At 45.7% G+C, this 27,940-nt stretch overlaps 2 protein-coding genes across 3 annotated transcripts in view; both read right to left on the bottom strand.

The window, feature by feature from the left end:
* MPS1 (multipolar spindle 1) overlaps positions 1 to 27,532 on the bottom strand; it is a 45,050-nt gene extending 17,518 nt beyond the window's left edge. For both annotated transcript variants that reach the window (XR_015268000.1, XM_086812941.1), the window contains exons 1-6: positions 27,407 to 27,532; positions 8,268 to 8,328; positions 7,998 to 8,144; positions 7,782 to 7,822; positions 6,197 to 6,286; positions 6,029 to 6,089 (exon numbers count right to left, since the gene is read on the bottom strand). Coding sequence is in view for 1 of the 2 variants with exons in the window: in XM_086812941.1 (XP_086669067.1) it covers positions 6,029 to 6,089; positions 6,197 to 6,286; positions 7,782 to 7,822; positions 7,998 to 8,144; positions 8,268 to 8,328; positions 27,407 to 27,508 (502 nt within the window). In the remaining variant the exon portion in view is untranslated. The remainder of the gene's footprint in view (positions 1 to 6,028; positions 6,090 to 6,196; positions 6,287 to 7,781; positions 7,823 to 7,997; positions 8,145 to 8,267; positions 8,329 to 27,406) is intronic.
* Positions 106 to 1,246, bottom strand: LOC147629054 (uncharacterized). The gene has a single exon (XM_086812278.1). It carries the CDS (start codon positions 1,137 to 1,139, stop codon positions 231 to 233), a length of 909 nt encoding a protein of 302 aa, XP_086668404.1. The 5' UTR covers positions 1,140 to 1,246; the 3' UTR covers positions 106 to 230.
* Positions 27,533 to 27,940: the final 408 nt, after the last annotated feature.

Raw genomic sequence — 27,940 nt, 5'->3', positions numbered from 1 at the left:
TGTTGCACAATCCTCTTCACCCAGCCGAGCTTCGCCACATCCTCCATGAGTAAGTCAATGCAATGACTCGCACATGGAGTCCACACAATGGTGGGGAATTCCTCCTCAAGCAAGCGGCCCATGCATCGACAATTTGATGCATTGTCGGTGATGACTTGCACCACGTTTTGAGCCCCAACCTACATGGTAGATAAATCATATGAGTTGAGGGCTTTGCACAAATGACAAAATCAGCCACACTTAAGTAAAATAATGATTACCTCTATGATCGCTTGCCTAATATGGCGGTAGATGAAACTCCCGGTTGTCTTTCTCCCCCTTCTCCCGGTGTCAACCGCACGCAAGAAGTATGTGCCAAGCGGGCAAGACACAAGGATGTTGATAATGCCACGCTTCCTTTGATCACTCCATCCATCTGTGAGAATAGAACATCCATACTTCGTCCATGCGGCTCGAATCGGGTCAAGGGCTCGATCAATTCTCTCCTTCTCTTCATCAATCTTCCTTGTGCGCATAGCCGTGTAAGAGACCCCCGTCCACCCCTCACATGGGCCCACATTTGCAATCGCCGTCACCATCTTCTTCCATTGCTCCTTTTGGAGTACATTGAAGGCAAGATTGCATTCAATAATGGTGCGAGCAATCTCTATCTCCGCAAGGCGTTGCCGCTCCTTAAGGAATGCAACCGAACCTCTCACACTACCCGTGACTTGGTGGAGAGAGGGTTGCACCCCTTCACGCTCCACCACCCTTTGCCTTTTGCCCGGTGCGGAGGCGGACCGTGCATCCGTGGAAGTGGCAGTGGAGGATACACCAATGAAAGAGCCGGTGGCCGCTTCATCATGTGCCGATGGTGGTGCCGGTGGTGGTGCCGGTGCGCGTGTTGATGATGCTCCTCTACTTGAATTTGAGCCGCGGCTCATCTTCCACGAAATGTCATCGGCAATGCTTTGCGGAATCTCCTTGCATGGGGCAACTTGTCCCCCAATCTTCGAAAGGTGTTGGAGAAGCCTTGTTGTTCCACTAGTGTATGACTTGCCGCAATATCGGCATGTCCAATGATGGGAGTTGGACTTCTTGGTGTCCTTCTCCACATTGAGGCAATGCAAATCAAAAGCCTCATGCTTCTCCCGAGGCATGATGGATAAGAGAAGGGCTGAAGCGTGGAGTAGAGGAGAGAGCGTAGAGAAGATGAAGTATGGGAAGAGCTTGGAGGAAGAGAACTTGAAGTAGAGGCTCAAGTGGGATGGAAGGAGCTTGGAGGAGGGTGGAGGAGGGTGGAGGAGAGGCTTGGAGTAGGGCTTGGTGCTTGAGGCTTGCTTGGAGTAGATGGAGGAGAGGCTTGGGCCTTGAGGCTTTTATAGAAGGACTCAAGAGAGATGAAGGCAAACAACGGGCAGAAAACGGGCAGAAAACGGCTACTTCCAACGGACAGAAACGGCCACTTCCAACGGGCAGAAACAGGCGATTTTCGTACCTAATCGTACGGATACGTACGGTACCGTACGGTACGATTCGTACGTACGAATCTGTCCGTACGACGTACGGAACTAAGCCTGGTGAGAGAAACAATCGTGTGCTTGTGTGGTGGGTAGGAGGTGGAGGGGTCCAACCTCCTAGCGCCATGTGGCACTGCCCACCTTAAACTATGGTGGGCACCTCTTTTTAGTGTCCACTTACACTTATGTGTGTTTACTTGATCAAAAGAGTGCGATAAGCTGGGCGGCCCATACCTGGGTCCTTTGGGCCCCTAGCACTGGCCAGTGGCCAATGCCCGACTTTAATGAATGTGAACAATAAAGAACAAAGGTTTAGATTAATACTTGCCACATGTTCACGTGCCACAAACCATGTCAAAATACAAGGCATTCGAACGGTTCATGGGTAGGCGTCCCCTGCCTGTGAACTCGACATGTCATGGCAAGCAATCACACGAAAACAAGTCGCACGAAATCAATTTCAAGCAAGCAGGGATGTGTGCACATGCATTATGCAATGGATACATCTCTCGTTCCTAGAACCTGTAGATACCACGTCTTCCCGCGCACAGAGTCAGCTTAGTGAGAGGCCTAAACTAGGATGCTTGATAGTGGGTTCCATGTCCTAGCCACACTACGGGTGACACAAGGCCTAGCCTCCCGTAAGTGACACAAGTCCTAGCCTCAGTGCAGGCGACAGGAAGCTCCCAAGCGTCCCATACTTTGGCACAAAATATGAGAGAGCCACTTGGGCGGCCAAATGGTGACATCCCCCCCAACTTCCTCAACTGAAAACCTCCAAATATGCCTAAAGAAGCTATGGATAATCTCTGAAGTAGTCTTTATCAACCCATTTCGTGTCGATAGGCAAGTGGTTTTTGAACTTCACAAGGTATCTCCTGGAAAGCTTACCACCAGAGGTAGCTCTCTCTCCTTGCGAAACACAATCTACTCAAGTTGAAGAACTTCCTCTAGCTCATCAACCTCTAGCAGCTCTTCTATACAGGCTCTTCTGGCTCTAGCCCCACATACTTCCGCAATAGACTCACATGAAAGGCATTGTGAATCCTCCAATGATCAGGCAATGCAAGCTAGAAAGCAACCTCATTGATCTGCTTGATCACCTTAAAAGGTCCATAATACCGAGTAGAGAGCTTAGGGCATGCTCCCTCCTTTCTTGGCCTCTTACGAAGTCTTGCTTTCTCAAATTTCAGCAATACCCAATCATCTTTTTGATGTCGCATGCATTGTGTTGTTGTTTGCAAACTCTACCAACAATAAATACTTCTCCCACGCAATTTTCTGATGTACAACATAGCACTTAAGGAGATCCAACGTAGCTGAATTTGCAACCTCACTTTGCCCATCCGTTTGGGAAAGAAAGCCAACGAAAAGTCCAGCTTAGTGCCCATACTGTCAAACAAAGCTCTCTAAAAGAGGCTCGTAGTCTTGGGATCTCTATCCCCCACAATGGACTTAGGCATACCATGGTGTTTGAACACTTGTGCCACAAATATCTTGACCATATGCTCAGGCTTATGGTCTTTTTGACTGGCAAGAAGTGTGCATGCTTGCTAAACCTGTCACAACAATGGTCCAAATAGCATCATTGCCTTACTGAGTATGAGGAAAATCCACGATAAAGTCCATTGCAATACTTTCCCATGGTTGTGAGGGAATAGACAACGGTTGGAGCAAACCTAGAGCCTTTTGTCTCTCAAACTTGACCTTCTGACATGTGATGCATTCACGTACATATTCCTCAATACCCTTTCACATACTTGGCCGAAAGAAATAGCACTCAATCATATGCATAGTAGGCATGATACCTCTATGTCCTACATACGGAGAAGCATGGCACTCATCCATAACCTTTGACCTCATGTTTGACACAACACATAGACAGTTATCCTTCCCTCTTTGATTACATAAGAGGCATGTACATGTCCAGCTACTAAATCAGTCCATATATGCCCAAAATTAGAATCTGTATGGTACAATTCATGCATGGCAGATAAGTCCCCATGTGAGGCAACTGACATTGTAGCCACATATGGCTTTCTGGACAATGCATCTGCCACCATGTTCTTCTTTCCTGGAGTGTGCATAATCTGAAAATGAAACATAGATAAGAAGTTTTCCATCCTCGTCAACACTTAAAATGTAATAGCCACAATGCACAAAACAACTGAAAGATACATCACTGCACAAGAAATCTGCAAAAGACAAGCCCTGCAGAGTACACCACCACTGGGGCCGCAAATGGACCGAACCACCCTCCCTCTTTACTACTAAAGTATATTATTGGAGTATTTTAAATCTGTGTACAAGATTCCAAGGGCTTTCCAGCAAGATAACCCAATGCAAATGCAAATTTAATGACTAGTTACCCAAACAAGTGCGTATCGGAGTAGATTGTCGAAGCCGGATTCATCGAAAGAGTCAAATTAGCCTGGCCCACCAGTCTCATACACCTGGAGGGGAGTGAACACGAAATTGTCATTTTGGAGACCATTCACGAACATGCGCTCTCGTACTGGAGCCTGGCTCACACACTCGCAAAGACCGTGTCTCAAGCCTCCTTGGTGCAGGTACGTACACAAACAGATACATGCACATGAACAGGTACTAATATGCGATTTACAGTAGCATGTACTCAAACAAGTACATGCAGAGCCGGTTCACAGCAAGTACATCTGGTGCAGCAGGTATTGTTGTAAAAACAGCAGGTACAGCAGGGTTTTCAGAAAGAGCAGCCGGTATAGTAGGCTGTACAGCAGGTACAGAAGGCTGTAGAATACGGTTTCCAGAAAGTACAGCAGGTACACAAGGCTGTACAGTAGGGTTTCCAGAAAGTACAGTAGGGCTTCCAGAAAATACTGCAGGTACAGATAGAATTGTACCACAACTAGGAGCTGTACAGCAGCTTGAATAGCTCTGGATGATAGTCGACTTGAAGATGAGGAAAAAGGGATGCACCAACCTCACATGTGAGAGAGAAAAAGTAGTGTGCTTGTGAGGTGGGCAGGAGGTGGAGGGGTCCAACCACTTAGTGTCATCCCCCACCTTAAACCATGGTGGGCACCTCTTTTTAGTGTCCACAAACAATTATGTGTGTTTACTTGGTCAAAAGAGTGCCCACAAATTGGGCAGCCCATACCTGGGTCCTTTGGGCCCGGGCACTAGCCGATGGCCAGTGCCTTAATTTACATTAATGTAAAAAGTCAACGTTATAAAACCTTTACAAAAAAGAACAAAGGTTTAGATTAATATTTACCACCTCTTCACATGCCACAAACCATGTAGGCATTCACACGGTTCACGGGTGGGCGTCCCCTGCCCGTGAACCAGCCATAGGTCCTTTGGGCCCATACCTGGGTCCTTTGGGCCCGGGCACTAGCCAATGGCCAGTGCCCGACTTTAATGAATGTGAAAAGTAAACGTTATAAAACCTTTACAAAAAAGAACAAAGGTTTAGATCAATATTTACCACCTCTTCACATGCCACAAACCATGTCAGAATACAAGGCATTCACACGGTTCACGGGTGGGCGTCCCCTGCCCATGAACCAGCCATAGGGGCCCAAGATCGCGAGCAACCTCCCCAGCCTTCTCCTGCCATAGCTTCCCCCTAGCCCACTGAAGGTGGCTAGAGGGGCCCATCTTCCTCCCCAACAAGAGCAAAATGGACAGCAAGCCTACCCCAAGCCTACCCCAAGTAGACTTGGCAACCCACCGGCTGTTGGCAACAACGAAGACACACCAAACATGGAAGGGGGGGGAAGGAGCACATTTCAAATACGGCACCCAAGGTAACGATTCCTACCCACCTTCCTCCCCAGCGGGAGCAGCATTAACAGCAAGCCTCCTCCAAGTAGAGTTGGTAGCCAACACCCACCGCCGTCAGCAGCAACCGAGACGTACTAGATATGGAGAAGTCCTAGGCAAAAAAAGGGCAAACTGGAGGTGGTCCCTGCTGAAGAGCATCCACATATCCCACCAGTCGAGGGTGACTATATGGCCTGTGTGTCTAAAGTGCAGCTGAGACTGGTCGCAGCCCCTGACAATAGGCTGACCAGCTGACCTGCTTTAGGAGGCGTATATAAGGGTCCGCCGCCCGTCCCCGTCCCTCTCCCTCATTCTTCATCTTCAGCAGTCCCTGCCATCAGCACTCCAGTGCAGCCTGTATCAGTAACATTCAGCAGAAAATCAGCTCCCGATCAGCAGCGACCAGTGTTCATCTGAGGAGAAGTCTCACTATTACTTGGGTTGTGCTCAGGTGCTTGCAGGAGATCAACACACCCTCATGCATTGTGAAGGCCTTTATTCAACAGCAACCAAATGCATCACACTGCTGGCATTTGAGCAAGCCTATGCAAACTAGTCCAGGCACTACTATTAGCTGAGATAAATGCCCAATGCACCTTTCTCCAAATATTCTGGTATCAAATTCATTGTCAAGGGGGAGTATTCAACTTCAGTTAAACCAAATGAGTGAGAACTAAGAAGAGTATAACATATTAACATAAAGCAGCTATTATTACACTTACCTTGAAGAAACTCAACAGCTTGATGTGCATATACTGCCAAGTATCCACCATCACTGGCACCCTGAGCAAGTTATGAACCATCAGCAAGCTAGTCTTTAGGGTAAAAAAACTATCACAAAGATTGAATAAAGAACATTTCATGCCAGCCCCAAAGGTTTAGAGGTTTACGGATTTCAATTTTCCGATGAGCTCAACAAGAAATTTACAAGCTACAGAAAGCTGATTCTCCTTATCCGAATCCAGTGCTGCTGCTGCCCACTGTCGTTAAAAAAAACATAATTGGTATTAGTTGCTTGTCCTACCCTGTAGATAGATACCATACAACTCTAATTGGTTTGAATCTTGATAAGGGGTAATAGGCATCCTCTATAAAAAGCTGGAGCATAAGCCCACAAGCATGTAGCTTGGTGGTGAGAGGTGATGACTCTTTGGAGGGATGCCTCATCTTCTCATTGACATGATTCTGTCATAGTTGTCAAAACTTGGCATAGGCAAGTGCCAAGGTCCCTTTTTTTGCCCACCAAGAGCCATTACCATCCCCATTGAAAATATCCAATTCAACTTGCAAGCCTTCCAATGCTGTTGGGATCGGAAAACATTGTAAGCAAGTTGGGGGAGGTCACATGTAAAATTTAAGCTTGCATAGGAAAATAAAACTCTACCTTACCATCACTAGAAGAGATTGTGGATGCTTCTTTTTTAAGGGGCATGCTACAAGCACAGATTTAATCAATCAAGTGGCCAACCTCATTGGGCACCGGGCTTGGGCAGCTGGAATCAAAACGCCATGCGCTTCAAAGGCGCATGGAATCACAAGCTAGGCAAATTATGCAAACGTCGCCAATGAGGTTGATAGCTCAAGTGGTGAAAGTATTTGTCTAGGACCTAGAGGTCCTGCGTTCAAAACCCCACTAGGTGATAGCTCAAGTGGTGAAGGTATTTGTCTAGGACCTAGAGGTCCTGGGTTCAAAACCCCACTAGGTGCTTCTCGGTGGCATCACCTAAGGGTGGATAAAAATGCACCTTCGGGTGGTTAAAATGGTAACTACGGGAGGATCTTGAGACTAGTCGTGGGCGGGGGGGGGGGGGGGGGGTGGTTGCGGGGGGGAGCGATGGTGCGGGGGCGGCTTGTGGGGGAGTTGGTGGGAAGGCAAATGTCTTTTCTTAAATCTGGTGTGTGTCAAGTATATGGCAGGTGCAGCTAATAGTGTGGTGGTAAAATATCAGAATATGGATTGAAGGGAACGTGTTGCATTTGCATACCTAACAATTTTCATGGAGTGTCCACCCTTTTCAAAAACTCAGGTGCATGTTGGCATGAATGGTGGGGTCACAAGTGAGGTGGGCGAGTGGATTTGTGAACGCCACTGGCTGCCGGAAAAACCTTCTGACCAATAGAAACATAATGAAAATGGAAACCCCCAAAATGTTGCGTAATAGGGCTAGTTACTGTCCAATACTTCACATAGTCATGCACAGCAGTCGAGCGTGAGGGACAAGTTCATTGAAGGTGCACCATCTATAGCAATAGCACGGCTGCACTTGCCCCACAAGCTATAGTTTATAATGGACAACCCAAAAGAGAAATAGAAAGATTCTCTCCAGTTCAGAAAAGCAAGTTGACAGCTTCTGGCTTTACACATTTTAAAAAATGTGGCTACCTGCTCAAAATATATCATAATAGCTCAGACTTTCATTAAAAGTAGTTTATTTTGATGCTCGAGTAGGATTTTTCTGTCAAGCACACACGTACAATGCTCTTTCTGCAATCCTTGGCATACTCCCATCTGTTCACTGACCAAAAACATGCAGCCAATGTTAGATACTAGAAACTGGCATACATACAGCCATAGTCAGATACTACATACATACAAATTCAATAACTCTTATGGTTTAGTATTTATGGTTTTACAAAAGAACAGAGTGAGAATGAATGTGTTCAAGACAATGCAAGTCCAGCGCCCAGTACCATTCCTCAGAAACTGGCGAAATATCAACTGATCAATATCGTTTTCATGCACATCCGTAAGCGTAGCCTCCAATGATCTTTCACTGCTCTGAAAGAAGCTGCACTTGCATGAGCCCGGAAGGGGCAATATCCCCGACACTGTAGTGTCTGAAAGGTGGGATAATAAATTGAATGAGATGATCACTCAGACTATGGGATACACACAACTTGCTCTTTGGTTTGTAAAAGTACGCAAACAGTTGATCCATGATAGAGAAAAATTTGTATTACCACATTGTGCTTGCTGCAGCTCTTTTCGAAGTGTTTGTAGCTCTTTCTTGCGGAATTTAGCCTACAGAAAAGAAAACCAAAAACATAGGCAGCCTGTAAATCTTCTGTAGCAATTATTAAAAAATACAAGAACATTTTTGTGAATATAAATCTGTAACAGGATTGAACGAACAACAGGATACTTGTGGATCGGTTATAGAAATAAAGTTACAACTCTGTAATGAAGGCACGTGACAATACAGGATACGGTTACATCTAGAATGCAGTCAAGCCCCATGCACAAATTCCACACGTTTTCTTGATATGCCAAGCTATTGATCTCACATGCCACACTTTCTAGTTAGTCGCTTTTGTTGCTTTTGGTTCTAGCACGTCCCTGGCATAAGGGTTCTTATACTCCCATAGACCCCTGCCAACGTAAATACCGCAAGAGGTACCGCTTTGCAGAATATGCACTACAGGGGAGGTTGAGACGGAGAAGCAGTACCTCTCAGATGCCCAAGATACTAGGGAGGTTTCACTGTCGCTTCAAGGAGAGTTTTGGCCTCTATACTTGAGTAGCGCACTGCAGAGAACAGAAGTGCTTGAGCCTTTATTTAGTAGAGCTGCATCAGCACCAAAAGGCCTCATTGAGGCTACAGGCAGGGGGTCATGACTAGCAGGAGTCATACCATCACTGACTTGTTGGGACCTCTCTAGGTGGATGTGACAAATTCTCAGCACAGCCGACCCGAGGGATTGACAGACCGTGCACAAGACACCCACACGCCAAAAGAGTGCCCTAGACTTGAGACCTGCTAGCACCTCGCAGACGTGGAGTTATCGGACACAATCTGTTGCATGCACGGAAGCCTTGCTGTACTGATCCACAGCCTGATATCTACTTCTTCAAAATGTTGAAAGTGCTGAATGAATGAATGAAAATGCTAGCCTATGCTTATATATATATATATATATATATATATATATACACCTAGCAGGATAACACTCAGTCATACCATCACTGACTTGTTGGGACCTCTCTAGGTGGATGTGACAAATTCTCAGCACAGCCGACCTGAGAGGTTGACAGACCGTGCACAAGACACCCACACGCCAAAAGAGTGCCGCCTAGACCTGAGACCTGCTAGCACCTCGCAGACGTGGAGTTATCAGACACAATCTGTTGCATGCACGGAAGCCTTGCTGTACTGATCCACAGCCTGATATCTACTTCTTCAAAATGTTGAAGGTGCTGAATGAATGAATGAAAATGCTAGCGTATGCTTATATATATGTTGGAAGTGCTGGTTGGCCAGCTACTGCATGCTGTCGGCCAGTCCTTGGGCAAAATAATCATAAATTATTCCTTTAATTGCTGCTTCATGCTGAAGATTGGCCATGGCACGGGCACGCACGTGACACAATCCTTTGAGAGAGGCAGACGTACCCATCCTCCGAGGCCCTCTTCCCATCAAATCCAGATCTGCCAGGACATCCTCCAGGAACATAGTTCGCCTACACCTTGCATATGGATATGGCCTCCATGTATACTGACATGGATGAGGATGGCACACAATGAGCATCACTGATTGTACCGCATAGTACATGGGTAAGCACATTTAATGCCCATCTGCTGGCTGTTGCCATTGTAAGGCCCTTGCTATTAATCAAGGTGATCTTGTCCGCAATCTCTGTCTCCTTGTCTCTCTCTCTCTATCAGCGCTACCCACCTGCGCGCCTCTCTCTGCTCTGTGTAGGGAGTCGCCTGTCTGCTGTGTGGCGCCTCTGTTTGCACGCCTCTGCCTGCTATGTGTGTAGGCAGTCGCCTGTCTGCTGTACGGCGTCTCTGTCCGCCCCTTTTCCCACACACCCTTGCTCAGGCCCCCAAGGCAGCAACTAGGGGGAAACATGTTTCAATCCCAGGAGGGAGTACCAGATGGTGAAAGAATCTTTCACACCCCCACAAAGGCACCAAATGCCTACCGCAGAAGACTGAGGGAAGGGATCATGTCCCCTGGCTCACGAAGGCTTGCGAAGATGGCCCCACGAGATGAGGCACTTTATGAGGAGCTACAGCTTCACATAAGGACAAAGATGAGCACCATGCGACAGGAGATTGAAAGGAATGGACTGAGCAGATGCATGCCCAAAAGAAAGTGATATACGAAACACTTAAGGAAGAGATATATGCCCAATTGAAGGGAGAAATGCAAGCCCAAGTATGGGTTGAGATGGAATTAGCACAAGCCTTGATGCACACAGAAATGGAAAAAGCGATGCAAAAATGGAAAGATGACATGCTCCAGGAGATTGGCACAACGGTTGCATCGTACGAAGGCACCTTGAGACATATATGGCTGACCGCGAAAAAGACATCACAGAAATGCAAAACACTTTGGAATCATGTAAGGCAAAAGTGGTTGCGGGTGAGAAGGAAATGCATTCATGGGCTAAAATTGCCAGTGCCACAAAGAAACAAATTGAGGAAGTCAGTCCATTGATTAAAGTAGAGGATACACCAGTCACTAAAATAGAGGTGATGAATGCTACATTGGAAGAGGAAGCCAAGAGACAGGCACATGCCTTACATGTATGCGTAGTTGGTTGGCAAGATAAGGGAAATCCCCAAGAGGATGCAAAAGCTCTTGCAACAAAAATTGGAGCCATTGATGTACCCATTACTGGAGCATGGCAAGTGGGCAGAGATGAAACCAGGGTGAAGATATTGATCATCAGGTTTGGCGACTTGGAGAAGAACACCTTCCTCTCCAAAAGGATGGCCCTTAAGGGGGAAAAGATTTATTTGGATGAGGACCTTACACCAGCACAGATAGCACACCGGAAGGAACACATGCCACGTGTGCTTGAGGCAAGGAAAGAGAGGAAATGGGTGGTATACAGAGATGGCTGAGTCATCATTACGGAGAGGAGTCCCACCTGACGGTGCGCGACCTATGAGACCTTGCGATTCACGGTGTGGAATTGCAATGGAGCCCTTAGAACAGATGCAAGATGCTTTGAGGATACTTTCAGACACAGTGATATTGCTATGTATACGGAGACCCATCAGTGCACAAACAAGAGGCTTCCTGACGTGCGGGGTTATAGATGGGAATCAGTGTTCCGCCCTCAGCCACGCACAGTGGGAGGCACCAGAGGATCTGGAGGAGTGGCAATACTTTTCAGGAAGGAGCTTCGTGACAAAATACATGTGGTACATACAGATGCAGATGCGAGGTACATCTGGGTCCGAATATGCAGAGAGGGGCTCCGCAAGCTATATGTGGCGGTATGCTACTTTCCCCCAGCCCACTCCAAGTTTGCACCATCAAGAGAGTCACCCTATACTCCATTATATGATGATATCATGAGGTTTGCCAGCATGGGAGACATATTACTATTGGGAGACTTTAATGCACGTACAGGCACAGAGCAGACAGAACTGTATGATACTCAGGAGGCTATGTACCGGGAAATCACGACAGAGGATGTAGGGTTGCAGAGATCAGCACAGGATGAGGGGGAGATTACAGATTATGGCAGGCATTTCCTCACTCGGGAGTGCGTATGGGTTGGTCATATACAATGGCCTATCGAGATGGCAAGGATCAGATGCTCTCACAAACTGGAACTCTAAAGGGGGAGTGAGCACGGTGGACTACTCGATGGGATCTCCTTCATTGATACCTGATGTGCGAGGTTTCACGATTTCCAGTCGGCCCATTGGCATAGCAGCCAATCATGCATACCTGAGTTTCACTCTAGTAGGTAGATCCCCGAGAGATGGGCCACCACTCATCTACCCAGGTACCCAAGATATCACTTTACACGTGAGACAGTTGGGGTTTACCGAGATGCAGTATCTGATGGCTTGTTTGCTTTAGACCCACATAGCCCTCTGAACGAGATTACGAGAGGATTGGCAAGTGTACTACATGCATCCGCCTCATATTCATTTCCGTGCACCATGATCCCATCCCCCCCCCCCCCCGCGCACCACTGCCCCACAAAATAGTTGGTATGACGATGAGTGTCGTGAGACACGAGCACAGCTACAACGTGAGATTGCCATTGGGACTCACACGCATGGACAGGCCAGGATGATGTTTCGGCGCCTTGTGCAGAGGAAGAAACGAGCCTACCTAGCTAAGTTAGAGAAGTAGATCTACCAACTCTTCCTGGGGAAGGACAGCAAGAGGGCATGGAAGATGTTTCGAGAGAGACAGCCTGGTACTCCGATTACTGCACCTGAGGAATGGCATGCTAGAGCTAGAGAGCTATATGATGCACCAGGACAGCCCCCCACCCCCCCTCCACTGGGAGCTAGACCGGCTAGCAACACCTTTTTAACTATGCAGATGGTGCTAGATGCGATAGACAAGTTACATAATGGAAAGGCACAGGATCATGATGGGCTAGTTGGAGAGCACTTCTAATATGCGCACGACACTTTGCCTCCGTTGATCGTACATGTGTTTAATCGTGCCATTTGTGAGGGTTTCCCGGCAAGCTGGACAGAGCATATCATTGTACCACTCTTTTTTTTTTTCAGAAAGAGACTTCTATTAAGTATGAGAAAAACATACAACAATCACAGCTATAAGCCGGAAGAGAATAGAATCATCTATGTAAGGTGATTTCAACCACTGAGGAGCATCATGATGCCATGTAAGACCTGTGGTACTAGAGGAAAAGAAGATGCCATGGTCCCATTCCCGCATAAATATCACACGCTTCGCCTGCGCAGAACGAGAGGGCCCCTGAATGCGAGCCCAAGTAGCCATAAGAGTGTGGATGATATCACCCCATATAGTACTAATGCACACAGAGACCCAAAAATCTAGACACCCTCAACAGCCTCCGTGCATCTAGCTCTCCAGCTCTGCCATGCTGTAATTCTGGCAATAATCTCCCAACTGGTGTCAATCCTCTGTCTAGGGGGTGTATAATCACAGTGAGGAACATCCTGCAATAAACTATGCTCGACAATACCTCTACGAATGAAAAAAACAGAATCTGTACCACTGCTCTCATAAAAAAGTTGCGGACCAGATTGGGAGAGCCAAGCAACTGCCTCCCAAGTCATGCATGGCTCGGCTACTCAATTTGCCCATAAGTTGGGCTACAGGACCCCAAATCTACTGTGCAATGCTGCACCCCCATAGACAATGTTGTACGGACTCAGAATCTGCCGCACATCTAGGACAGGAAGGTGCTACACCGAACTGATTTCCACTGATTGGTGGGGAGACCACCATGTAAGAATAACCAAAAGAAATGAGAGACTTGGCAATTCTGTATGAGTGCCAAAGTCTATGCCAATATCTGCGCTGTATCACTGGAGAAATATCATAGCTCTCCCAATGAGGCCTGAGAGTAGGGATCCTATGCATCTGTCGAGTGAAGAGAAGCCTGGCATTCCAAACAGTGAAACTGAAAAAAGAAAGGCTTTTCAAAGGATCGAAGGCATCAATCCACTCCCACTCTCCTAGATCCCACTGAAGATATCTGATAGGACTGCCACCATATAGCCACAAACACCAAGAGCCATGAGTCACTATCTGAGGAGAAGGGTCAATGAACTAGTGCTTCCTCGAGCGACCAACAATCATCACTAGACTAAGCCTAGTGTTTGGTAAATGAAAATATGATACTAGTTCTTCTTTTATGCTTAAAATCAAACTATGAATTTAAATCATAATTTTAGCCATAATCATAACCTTAATTATGATTATCCCACTAGATTAGATTCCATATAATTGCAGTATTTCTATTTGAAGATCCAATTTCCAATTTATGAATCTTCCTTCTGAATATCAATTTGTATGAATTTCATCACACAATTACAATCTTTTACTGGTACTTCATAAATTTTTGACATTTCTTGCTTCTCGGTTGATTCTCTTTAGCCAATTCGTTGCACCAATAGTGATCGAGGCTCTATTCCAAGCAGTTACCTTTTTACAGTGACTATGGGAGCTCCCTCAGCAGAGATACTCCCGATTGGCACTGACCTCATCCATACAATTGGCAGAGGATAGAGATACTCATTGCTGGTATGCTCAGATGAGATCATGGTTTAACCTACATGGTTTGCGGATAGAGGCACTACCACCCTTTCAATACGGCATGGATTGTCCATTTTTGGATCTCACCCGCTCAGAGCAGAACCGCGTGATCAGGATGGATATCGTTAGAGTGAACACAGAGAGAACATGGACTAGTCCCCTTGAGCCCTTAGGAACGAAAATGGCTCATTACAAGAGCCATTTTCTACACCTCTCACCAGATGATTTTATCACCCGCCCGGCGTACATGGATGTACACCTATCACATGGGATACGTTGTGCCATTGGACAGATCCGGACCTCATCACACCAGCTACGGATTGAGACAAGGCGATATGTGCATCAGATCTCGAATGACCGCATTTGTCAACTATGCTACCAGGAGGCAGAGACAGAGGAACACTACATTTGTCGATGTAAAGTCTATTATGAGATCCGAGGGAGATATCACTACCTCTTCTGAGAGGGTTTTGGGCCGTTACACAAGGTCATGGAGTTTGAGGATCAAAGATGCCTCGGATTGTTCCTACTTGAGGTCAGGAGACACAGAGAGACCCTCTTGGCGGACAGGAGACCGAGCCATGATGTACCTAGACAGAGGACCCTAACAGATTGCTGAGATTTGCAGTTTTTGTGGCATTTGTTGTTGTTGTGGATATGGGTCCCCCCTTGTACAAACAAGGAGGACAAGTTGCATGGAACCAACTATGCTCGTTGGAAGCTAAATCTGCGGGTCTAGTTTATTCATAAGGGTCTATGGGAGATTGTTCAAGGCAATGAGAGGACGCCTGAGCGTCCTTAGACACCGAGGAAACGTTGGACCCAGAATCAAGAGGATGAATTCCTTGCAAAATTACAAGACTAGGAGGATTGTGGTTCGAAGGAGCACTCTATGGCCGTGCCGACCATCTCGAAGTAGGTCTCACCGGCCATGCAAACTCTTGCCAATGCACATCAAGTTTTGGTCCAAGTCGGAGGATCTCTATGCTCGGGATTCCTCGATGAGGGCAATTACTCTGCAAGGGCAACTCTACAGTCTGGTAGTTTCTGTTGGTAGTTCGATGCAATCGTTTTTAATGAAGGCCACGGCTATCCATGACCAATTACAGGCAATGGGTGTTTCCTTGTCCTTTGCTCAATTGGCTGCACTTATCCTCACCAAGCTTCTGCTGGAGTATGATTTGGTTTCTCGGACTTTGAGGTGCCAGGTCACAAGAAGTCAACTTGATTTTGATGACCTCAGCTCCCTTCTCTTAGAAGAAGAAGCCGTGACTCACAAGGTAAGTTAAATTTGTCTAGTGGCTCTAATCAGGCACTTGCTTCTATGTAGAAGAAAGTTTAGAGTCAGTGCTACGCATGCAGGAAGAAAGGTCATTTGTCTAAGGGTTGTCGGTCCAAGAAGAAGGACATAGCCAAAGGCAAAGACAAGTCCTCCTCATCGAGGGGCAAGGACAAGGTTCATGATGGTGACTCCGATTCGGCTTCTGACACTTCAAGTAATCTCAAGGCACTCCTTGCTCCAGAGAGTCTTGGCATTGGCATGCTTCTCTAGCCCTAAGGCATGGCTTCCCCCACATGTCACTTTCAAAGGAGGCTTGTGGGTGGGAGAGGGGGCTGTTATCAGCTCTTGGTATATATGTATATGTATATGTATATGTATATGTATATGTATATATATATATATATAAAGAAAAGGAAAAAAGGACAGGCCATATTGTGGAGCTATGAACTAGATGTGTCCCAAGTTCATTGCTTGGTGTAGCAGAGACTATGGAGACAAGATGTGTTACGAGTTCATTGTTCGAGTTTTCGGGACGTGATGCGTTCACAGTCCACCGTTGGAGAATAATGGGTACACTTTGTCTGGCAGCTCATCATTCTATATTCTTGTAATTTACTGCACACTACTGTGGGGATTTGGAGCCAAATAGATTTCTTTGTTGTTCATGGTGGCATTTTGTTTCAAGAAGCTAGGTTGACAAGTGCTCTTTCCGAGGTGTATCCGGTACTGCACAATACTAGAGTGTCCATAGTTGTATCTTCTTCAAACTTTTGCACACTATGAGCTGCAAAGGGGGTTTCAAAATATTTGTGCATCTCTTTTGTGTGTGTGGGAACTAGCCTTAAGTTGGTTAGCTTATTATTTCACTTGCGTTATTTTTATATGCATGTCGAGTTGGTTGTAGTGGGTCGTGAGACCTTCTTGCTCACCTATTTAAGGGCCTCTCACCCCTCATTGCTTATTCATCCATTCCTCAAGCACATTTAATGCCCATCTACTTGTTGTCGCCATTGTAAGCCTCTTGCTATTAATCAAGGTGATCTTGTCGGCAATCTCTCTCTCCTTGTCTCTATCTCTCTCTCTTTCTTGTTTATGCTTCCACCTATGCACACTCTACCAATTTTGTGGCCTTGCTTACTGCTGTTCAGTCCCTTTCTACCTCAGTTTTCTGAGGGGGGGGACTAAAAGGTTCTCGTGGTTCGTGTTGTTGGAGAGTGTTGGAGATTGGTCATGGAGTGCTGAGATTCAGTGAGTTCAAAGGCTTGCTTGTGGAAGGTGGACTATTGATGTGGATATGAGCCCCCCCTATACAAACAAGGAGGACAAGCTGGACAGAAATAACTATGCTCATTGGAAGCTGAATATGTGGGTCCGGTTCATTCATAAGGGTTTGCGAAACATTGTTCAGGGCAATGAGAAGAAGCCCGAGCGTCTCCCAACCTCACGACGTTGGACCCAAGCTCAAGAGGATGAATTTCTTTCGGAACTTGAAGACTGGGAGGATCGTGATTCCAAGGTGTACTCAGTGCTTGTGTGGACCATTACGAAGGTCATCTCACCAGCCGTGCAAACCCTAGGCAGTAAGCTTGATTTTAATTTTTGCAATGTGGCATGTGCTTGTATAGGCTTGATGAGATCAAGACCATTTTGGAGAGGAGGAGACAATGGATGCGTAGGCCTATTCATGGTATGGCCGCATTCATCCACCCTCTCTACAAAACACCGGAACTCTTCTCGGATCAAGAGGTCCGGTCCAAAGCAAACATCTACATTGTTGGTGTTGGACTCACACACTCACACACACAAACCTACACATTAGGGTTAGGTGCAGGATGGAGAAGCTCACACACAGAAATGAGAGAGAGAGAGAGAGAGAGAGAGAGAGAGAGAGAGAACCAAGAGTGTGGTATCCACAAAATGCAAGTCGTTAGAGTGTCCTTTCACACTTGATATCCAAGGGGAAAAACCACATGGGAAAAAAAGTGCCCTTGGTTAAGCCCTGTTCACACATAGCACTACCATAAGTGAGCATATGCCTACAAATCCCCCCTGTAGTGGAAGTGTGAACCTGTACAAGGTAGCAGATTATTCTCTGTATGAGAGTAAGCCCAAAGCTTTGCAGAAAGCTTCAAACTTTTCTCGAAGTAAAGCCTTTGTGAATAGATCTGCAACATTATCCTGTGTAGGGCAGTAAGATAAACTGATCTCCCCTACATGTAGCCTCTCTTTGACATAGTGATAATGAATCTCAATGTACTTGGTACGTGCATGAAATACTGGATTTCGTGCCACGGCCATAGCACTCTGGCTATCAGTCAGAATGGTGGTGGGTAACTGCTGACACTCACGAAGATCAGCCAATAGTCTCCTCAACCATACACAATCTACTGTAGCTGTGAAGACTGCCCTGTACTCAGCCTCACGAGTAGATGTGGCAACAGTGGGTTGCTTTTTACTCAACCAAGATATGCATGAACTGCCAAGAAAAAAACAATTTCCACTGGTGGATTGCCTGGTATCATAATCACCAGCCCAATCTGAATCACTGTATGCATAAAGCTGCAAGCTGCCTCCCCTAGGATAGAACAAACCAACATCCAGGGTACCCTTAAGATAACGAAAAATGCGTTTGATTGCTTGCCAATGCTTTGTGCCTGGGCTGTGCATGAATTTGCTCAACAAAGACACCCCAAAAGATATGTCTGGCCTCGTGTTACACAAGTAAATGAGGCATCCCACTGCCTGGCTGTAAATGCCGGCCTCAAAAGGCTCTCCAATATCATGCATAGTAAGCCGTACACCTAGTTCTACTGGAGTAGAAATAGGCTTACATTCGTCCATGTGAAACCTTTTTAGCAAACTTTTTTATGTACTTAGTTTGCTGCATAACAATGCCATCATCTGTATGCATAAACTGTATGCCGAGATAGTAGTGTAAGGCCCCAAATCTGACATATCAAATTCAGCTTTCAAATCAGCTTTGAAATCTGAAATTTGTGCTTTGCTAGTACCAGTAATGAGCATGTCATCTACATATAAGATGACTGAGAATATCGGCATCGGTTCTCTTCACATACAATGTGCTTTCAGCTGGACTATTCACATAACCTTGGCTGGTTAGATGAGCATGTATCCTATCATACCAAGCTCTTGGAGCTTGCTTTAACCCATACAATGCTTTGTGTAACCTGCATACTTTATGTTCCTCACCAGGAACTACAAAACCAATGGGCTGATTTGCATATACTTCCTCCTGTAAATCCCCATTTAAGAATGCAGTTTTGATGTCCAATTGATGCACTATCCATCCTTTATGTGCAGCCAATGCAATCACTGATCTTATTGTGGTCATTCTCGAAGTAGGAGCAAAAGTCTCTTCATAATCTATTCCCTTTTTCTGGGAGTAGCCTTTAGCCACAAGTCTTGCTTTGTACCTGTCAATAGTACCATCAGACTTTCTTTTGACTTTGTACACCCACTTTGTTCCAATGGCATGCTTGCCTTTAGGCAATTCCACAAGATCCCATGTATTGTTCTTCATGATAGAAGAAATTTCAGCTTGCATAGCTTGCAACCACTTGGCTGTGTCTATGGCTGTTTACTCTTCCCTGACAAGATCTTCCACTTCTTCCATAGAAGGGGGCTGAATGGCTGGCTGTTCCACATGTTCTACATGAGGATTTTCTTGTGTAGGGGCTGGCTGATCTGAATCCCCCCTAATTGCAATGGGTAAAAGTCCATCAAACATGTCTTGTATGCCTGTATCATTACTTTTATACAAGCTGTACATGGGCTGTTCTGAATTTTCAGCAAATACCACATGTCTACTTACAAAAATCCTTCGTGTACTTGGATTATAAAGACGGTAACCTTTGCTTTCATTGCTGTAGCCCACAAAAATGCATTTCATTGCTTTGTCATCTAGCTTTGTTTGGAGTTGTTCTGGCACATGTGCATATGCCAAACACCCAAATGTACGCATATAATCCACTATTGGCTTTCAGCTATACCAAGCCTCAAATGGTGTTTTCAAAGCTTTTGTTGGGCACCTGTTCAACACATGAGTTGCACACATTATAGCTTCCATCCAAAATTTGTGAGGCAACTTTTGTGCTTTCACCATGCATCTTGCCATTTCCATGAGAGATCTATTTTTCCTTTCAGCTACACCATTCTGCTGCGGTGTATAAGGCACAGTACATTGGTGTTTGATGCCCTTTTGATGCATATAATCCTTGAATGCATTTAACATTTATATATTCTCCACCTCTATCTGAGCGGAGTGTTTGGACTTTACATCCACACATATTTTCAGCCATTGCTACAAAGTGTCCAAAGCATGTAAACACATCTGCTTTCGCTTTCAAGGGGTAAGCCCAAGCAAACCTGGAGTAGTCATCAATGAATGTGACGAAGTAAAGATGCCCCCCCTATGGATGGTGTCTGCATTGGACCACATACATCACTATGTATGAGCTGTAATTTACTTTCAGCTCTAACAGCTCCATCTTTGGGGAATGGTTTTCGTTGCATCTTTCCCAAAATACACCCCTCACATACATGTCTTGGTGGAGACTCAAGAGGCGGCATATTATCAACCATATGATGCTTCTGCAAAAGCATCAAACTCCGAAAATTTACATGCCCAAAACGAGCATGCCATAGCTCTGCATCATGCATAGCAGGAGTGTGGGCAACCACTGTATTTGCATCATAAGTACGCTTGTCATAGCTGTCCAGCTTATACAAGCCTTTGTATCGTGTTCCAGAAGTGACTATTTCATAACCCTTTGATGGGTCTTTCACCAAACACTTCCCGTCTTCAAATTCAACCTTGAAACCTTGGTCGTTTATGGCTGAGACGGAGAGCAGATTTTTCTTTATCCCTGGAACATACAATACATTTTTCATACACATATTGGCACCATTGGCTGCATTAAGTATGACATTGCCAACTCCCTTTACTGGATATGTGGTATGATCTGCACATGATACAGTGCGGCCATTTGAAGCATAAACCAAGTGCTGAAATACATCTTTGCATGAAGTGATGTGGCTCAAAGCACCACTATCAAAATACCAAGATGCATTCTGTCTAGCAGATGCAATGCAAGACATATCATTGTCTGAAGCACTTGGTGTGCCACTAGTGCATGTGACCAAAAAAGTGTACTCTTCCTGGATTACATTAGCTGATTGCTGTGCTTTGTCATCAGAAGAGTCTGCTACTACTGCATTGTCTGCTTCTTTCCTTTTCTCTTTTGCAATCCGCTTCCTACATTCACTGATGTAGTGTCCAGGCTTATGGCAGTAGTGACATTTGTTTGTCAGACTTTTCACCACCAGAAGAGGGCTGTCCATGACCAGCCTTGCTAGACTGTTGTCCCCCATGCTTAAAGCTCTTTGCTTTACCCTTATCCTTGGCTATAAATGCCTTGTCTCCACCACGGTTGCTCGATAAGTTTGCTCTTCCTGCAAGAGTAAACCCACCAGCTCTTCAAAAGTGACGGGATCACCACCTCCTCTCATTGAGAGGTTGAGAAAGGTGTGAAAGCCCAAGTACGAAGGTGGTAAAGAATGAAGAGTGTTGGTGACCATCTGTCTGTCTGGGATAACCTCATCAATGTCGAGCAATTGTTCCTGCAAATCTTTCACTTTGGTGAGATGATCTGCCATGGAGTCACCCTCATCCATAGAAAGAAGATCCAATTGCCTCTTCAAGTAGGCAACTCTTGCCTCATTGCGTACCTGATACATTGCTTCCAATGTGTCCCATGCAAGCTTCTATGTCTTGCAAGAACGAATGTGCAGAATAATAGTCCTTTTCACTAAAAGGGCTATCAATGACATGGCCTGTGCATCTCTAGAGTCCCATCTCTTCTGCTCTTGTGTGGGAGCAGGTTCTACATCAGGAGCTCTTTGAGCACCTCCCCTTTGAGGCATGGCTGGCTGTATGGTAGGTGGGCGTGTGTCATCACCACACGATGCCCCAAAGCCCTTTGGCTACCAGCAAATTACGGATCATAAAACTCCATAGGGAGTAGTTAGATCCATCCAACTTGTCCTCCTGGGTGAGCACACCAAATACATCTGTAGCATTCTGTGCTATGTCAACAAAATATACCTGCAAGCAAACCAGGCACCAATGTGCACTGCCAGGCAACCAAATGTCCTATGCAAATGTATACCTGCAAACCAAAGCAAGTGTAAACCTACACCAAATTGTCCAATTACACACAATGTGTATACATACACGACAAATCACAGCTGTAATGCCCAATTACATGCTCCAATCTGAAAATCCCCAATTTTTATGCACTCCAATCGCTTCAATGTGCATCTAATTGGCCAATTTTCACAAAAGCCCCAAATTTCTGCAAATGAAAGAGGTTCAATTTGCTGATTTTGACCTCAATTTTGAAAACCCCCAAATTGCAAGCAAAGCAACATGCCCAATTTTTTCAATTTGTCCTGAAATTGAGAAATCTCCCAAATCGCCTGAACCCTTTACCACATGCACTGTAGTGGCTGCAAAATCTGCATATTTATTATTTTCACCACATGCACTGTAGTGTCTGCAAAATTGTATCTGACCTGCACTGAAATGGGTGCAAAATTTGTATTTGTGTTTGAACAAAAGTGTGTACAGAGAATACCTTTAGGCAAGGGCAGCACATGTAAAGCAGGTGCCAGGCGGGGAGCAGACAGGCGCGTATGTTGACGGGCCTGCAGCCAGGCGCAAGCGTGAAGATGGTGCGAGAGGGAGCCGCCGTAGCTGCAGAAGCGACGAGGAGCTGGAGCGCAGGGTCGACGGCGGCGCACAGAGCTGACGAGACAGGCGGCGGCGGCGGGGCGACGCCAGGGTCCCGGCGGCGGCGGAGGACTGCCCACTATCGCAGCCGGCCGGACTGGGAGGAGGTGGTTTGCTGCACAGTATGAGCGCCGGCCCGGCCGGGCGTTGGTGGCTCACTGCGCACTAGAAGCGCCGGCGCAACTGGGCGGTGGCGGTGAGCTGAGGACCGGAAGCCGGCGGGGCTGAGCGGCGACGGCGGCAGGGCGGCAGGGCGGTGAAAACCAGGAAACACCCCAGACGCCAGTTTTCGACGGAATTTCGCGGGTTTGATGCAGAATCTCCACGGGCAGAATTCCAGGGCCAGCTCCCACCAGCTCTGATACCAATTGTTGGTGTTGGACTCACACACTCACACACACGAACCTGCACATTAGGGTTAGGTGCAGGATGGAGAAGCTCACACACAGAAATGAGAGAGAGAGAGAGAGAGAGAGAGAGAGAGAGAGAGAGAAAGAAAGAAAGAAAGTTATATTAACGTCCACGGGAGGCCGAATCCGACCTATGGGACAGATCAGGTACATCCATTTACATTCCACTCTGGGTATCGATGCCAAAGAGGCATAAAACTGAAAAAAAAAATAACTCAAAATGAACTCTTAAGACTCTTAAGAGTTTAAGTTACAATGGGTTCTATTGCATCTAGTTCGAAATTGAGGTTCAAAATAAAAATAGCTATATTTCATCCATGGATGGATTTGCTCTTGAGGGGGGTGGGGTACAGAAATGAGAGAGAGAGAGAGAGAGAGAGAGAAATGAAATGTTATATTAACGTCTTCAAAAGGCCATAATGACCTATGAGACCAAAAGTTACATCATGAGAGAGAGAGAGAGAGAGAGAGAGAGAGAGAGAGAGCCAAAAGTGTGGTATCCACAAAATGCAAGTCAACCCTTGCATGTGTGCCACATCCATATAATATAGAAGTACAAAATATTATATGTTAGAGTGTCCTTCACACTTGATATCCAAGGGGAAAAACCACATGGGAAAAAAAGTGCCCTTGGTTAAGCCTTGTTCACACATAGCACTACCATAAGTGAGCATATGTCTACATACATGCGTTGTGTGCTTGATGATGACACGCAAGTCAAGATGGACGAGGAGCTCATAGCCTACAACAACTTGACCGGGCAATTGTACGGTTCATATATTGCCACACTAACTTGCAGATGGTACGAAATCTTCATGAGCTTCACAACCCCAAGCAAGTAGGCATCTCTAATAATCTAAATTTCTAATTTAATGCTTTCTATTTAGTCTCTTGTAACCTAGAAGTTACGAGTTATTATTGTATCAATTTGAATGTAGGACAATCCCAATCACATCGAACTCACTAAGGAGCATTTTACTGAGGCAAGAGACAGAGGAAGATGCCATCTATGTTGAGCTCCATAGAGAGCTAGAGGAGATAGAAATGTGCGTCACCCGTAGTCAAGGTCGTGAGCACCTTGCTACTAGTGGTTCCCATTCCACCACCACAAGCAGAGAAGGCATTAGTGTGGCGAGTCAAGGCTGCCAGATTAGACAAGGAGGAGCTCGACCACCCATCCAGATTAGGCTAATTCCCAGGACTAATCCTTGAAGGACACCAGATAAAGAACAAGACTTGGACTAGATTTTGGAGCTAGTGTTGTTGGTTTAGGCAAGAAGACTTTATGGAAGAATCAGGAGGCTGTCGGCAAGATTATATGAAGAGCATCTTCTGTCGGCTTCAGCAAATGATGGGACATTTGTCCTAGACCTGGCCGACAACAGGTCGGCCAGTCCATGAAGGAATTCCAACCCTATAATAGGACACACTTGCTCATTGTTAGACTCATTCAGTCCCTCCTTGGGATTGGGTCTTAGATTAGGTTTAGTTAGGTGATTTCCACCTTTTGATGGCAGCCTATGGCTTGCAAGACTTGTACACCTTTTTGTACTATAGAATATACTGAATACTGAATACTCAGCTATCTTTTCCACCTTTTGATGGCAGCCTATGGCTTGCAAGATTTGTACACCTTTTTGTACTATAGAATATACTGAATACTGAATACTCAGCTATGGCTTGCAAGACTTGTACACCTTTTTGTACTATAGAATATACTGAATACTGAATACTCAGCTATCTCTCTCTCTTCTCTCCATATCTCTTACTTGCGTTTTGCATCAAGTTGTTCTAGGATGGTGTTTAGGGCTGAAAGAAGACTCCCAAAGCTTCCGCATGTGACATTGGTATCAGAGCATCAAGCTCAGCAAGACTAAAGACTAATTCAGTCCCACATGAAGGTACACAATCCAAGGAAAGGAACACAAGACATGGAAGAAGTTCTCAGGAGGTTGGTTGGTGGTGTTCCACAAGACCCAAGGGGAATGGCAGTCCTATAAGTCGGGTGCCACTTGGGGCACACCAAGAAAGGCTTTCAGGCAACGATTCCAAGGGAGGATGATCCTCAAGGAAGGGGTGGAGTGACAGTGCCAAACCCAATACTCAAGAAAAGAAGACCAAAGGAATTGTTCAAGGAAAGGCATGAAGGGATAGGGGAGAGGATGGAACAGATGCATAGATCTTCATCAGATTTGGAGAGGATTCAAAGACCAGGCCAAGTTTTCAATGAAAAGGATGACAGGTTTGGGACTCCAGGAATGGACAATGGGATGATAACAGTCATCCAAGAATAGAATTTGGAATCCCATCATCAAGTTTACCAAAGGGGGATGTCATGTGCAAGACATGTGCAGGCTAATTCCCAGGACTAATCCTTGAAGGGACTCGGACCAGATTTTGGAGCTAGTGTTGCTAGTTTGGGCAGGAAGACTTTATGGAAGAATCAAGAGGCTGTCAACCAGATTATATGAAGAGCATCTTCTGTCGACTGCAACAAATGATGGGACATTTGTCCTGGACCTGCTGGCCGACACTAGGTCAGCCAATCCATGAAGGGATTCCAGCCCTATAAAAGGGCACACTTGCTCATTGTTAGATTCATTCAGCCCCTCCTTGGGATTGGGTCACAAATTAGGTTTAGTCAGGTGATTTCCACCTTTTGATGGTAGCCTATGGCTTGCAAGACTTGTACATCTTTTTGTACTATAGAATATATTGAATACTCAGCTATCTCTCTTCTCTCCATATCTCTTGCTTGCGTTTTGCATCAGGTTGTTCTAGGATGTTGTTGAGGGCTGAAAGAAGACTCCCAGAGCTTCAGCATGTGACATGCATATCGTCGACGGGGCTTTGCTAGCTCTTCTACTTATGTTGCGGATGAGGACACACCACCCTGTCAAGATGTAGCCCTTCAAGATGTAGATGTTCGGAGCTCTGAGTATCATGATGATGGCAATCTCATCTCAGATGGGGATTTTAATTTTGAATCTAGTGAGGAGCCTTCTCCTAGTAGTGATGAGAGTGAGGCTACTAGTGGTAGATCCAATAGTTCAGACTGGAGCTTGGTCCCTAGGCCATGAATCTTTTTTACCATGTGGAATGTATGAATCTTTTTTATGTGCCCTCTTCAATGATGAATCATGAATCTATTTATCTACTCATTTTTTTGATGTTCAACCATCTTAACTTCTTTAAAAATTAATGGTCTAGACTCTACCACCTAAGGTCTTGAAAGTTGACTCTCTCTCACGAGAATACCAACCGGGTTATCCGGTTAGATCTTCTCAACCTCTACACCCATTGCACATGGATCACACCTCTGGAGCTCCCCACGAAGATGCACTTCTACAAAGATCACTTCCTCACACTCACTCAGGATGGATTCATCCAACAACCATTTTCCTTTTGTTTCCATGATTATGTTATCTCATGGAACTATTGTAACACTTTTTGGTCTCATAATCTTTTTCAGACGTTTAAACTAACTCTCTCTCTCTCTCTCTCTCTCTCTCAGAAATACTTCTTGACCATTGTAAGCACACAAATACTTCAGGATTATGCATGTGAAGGGTTTCCTAGTCCCTAAGGGACTAACCATAGCGAAAGATAGGCTGGGAACAGAAGAGGCACAGATTGCACAGAAATGACAGACAGATTCCAGCATGAAACTCAAGGTTCAGGTATAGTGGTCTGTTTGGGGGATGATTGCAGCTCACATACAACATTAAAGCAGTCTCGGCCAGGCACATAACACTCAGCCAGGGGCTGGCCATGTGAAAAAGGTACTTTTGACCTATATTAGGGGTGGTGTTTCTCCTCTCTAGGGTCCCCTGCAGCAGCCCAATTAGCTGTAGGGAAAGGAAGACAATCCCCTCCTAGCTAAGCTTTCAGGCACTCTCCAGCCTTCAGCCTGTCAAAAGCAGATTTCAGGCACTGAAGATACTAAGCAAGACCACGTACATTGCAGCATCAGGGTCAAGATAGAGGTGACCTAGGATGTCAGAAAGAAGACACAGCATCCAGAGAGACACTCGCCCAGGGTGGGATATAAAACAAGAGAAAGTCCTGCTTTGCTTTAATTTGAGCAATGGCATGGGCCACATTATGTCTTGCCTTGTTTTTACTCTTCAAGAGAGCTTTGTAGCATGTGGCAACATGAGGTGCATGTCTGTCGAAATATGTTTTACGCCCAGGTCCAGTTGCCAAAACATAGCTGCAACCTACTTTCATGAAATGGGACCTACCCTAGTGGTGGTTAGGGTGCCATCCTGTCAATCTAGTCAGGCACAGAGTTCTGCCTTTTCTGCCCTGTGTCTGTCCTGGCATCCCGGAGAGGCCTGAAGCTTTTAGTTGCATTTCCCTTTTGCAGCCAATGCCAATTCGCCAAGTGGAGAGCTGGGGTTTTCAGTCAGAAGCGTACAAGTTTAACTGTAATCTCTAATTAGAGTTTGATAATCAAATAGGGCAACAACTAACGTTTTACATAGGAGCCTGTAGAAAGGACCACCCGCCCCCCTCCCCCCTCTCCCCACCCTCCCACACACACACATACACACACAAGGGAGGGTTTTGTTGCAGCTGAGCACCTTCTTCTTCCAGTGTTTGAGAGACGCGCACTGTTTGGAGCGAGCTTTGACAAGAGCGAGCGCCAGGGCGAGCCTCAGGTCGGAGGAAGGGGGAGACGCCATCGCTCTTCCGGATGTTCGAATTCTTCCATCGGTTCTAATTTTTAGAGGGAAAATATACTTAAATGTATAAATGTTTTAATATAATATAAAATAGTCATAGAGGAGAATAATTTGTAGGAAAATAATGGCTCCTTTTCCTACATAAATTCTCAACAAAACAACTTCCTTGTTGGTTGCAACGACAAAAATGAGGAAAATTCCAATGGAATTGATTTTGGTACTAATCTTAGTGGGCATGTTAGCTTTCAAAATTGATGTATTGAGAAAGGTATGGGCTTAAACGAAAGAGAGATGGAGACATATTGTGTATGTGTGTGTGTGTGTGTGTGTGTGTGTGAGAGAGAGAGAGAGAGAGATGGAGAAAAACTAGCTAAGCTCTAGAGAGATGGAGACATTGTGTGTGTGTGTACACTGTGTGTAAGAGAGAGAGAG

This window comes from Cibotium barometz, chromosome 18 (assembly GCF_041138505.1).
Source record: "Cibotium barometz isolate CiBa-2024 chromosome 18, ASM4113850v1, whole genome shotgun sequence".
Classification (NCBI taxonomy): Eukaryota; Viridiplantae; Streptophyta; class Polypodiopsida; order Cyatheales; family Cibotiaceae; genus Cibotium; species Cibotium barometz.
This window is presented reverse-complemented; position numbering and strand designations above follow the sequence as displayed.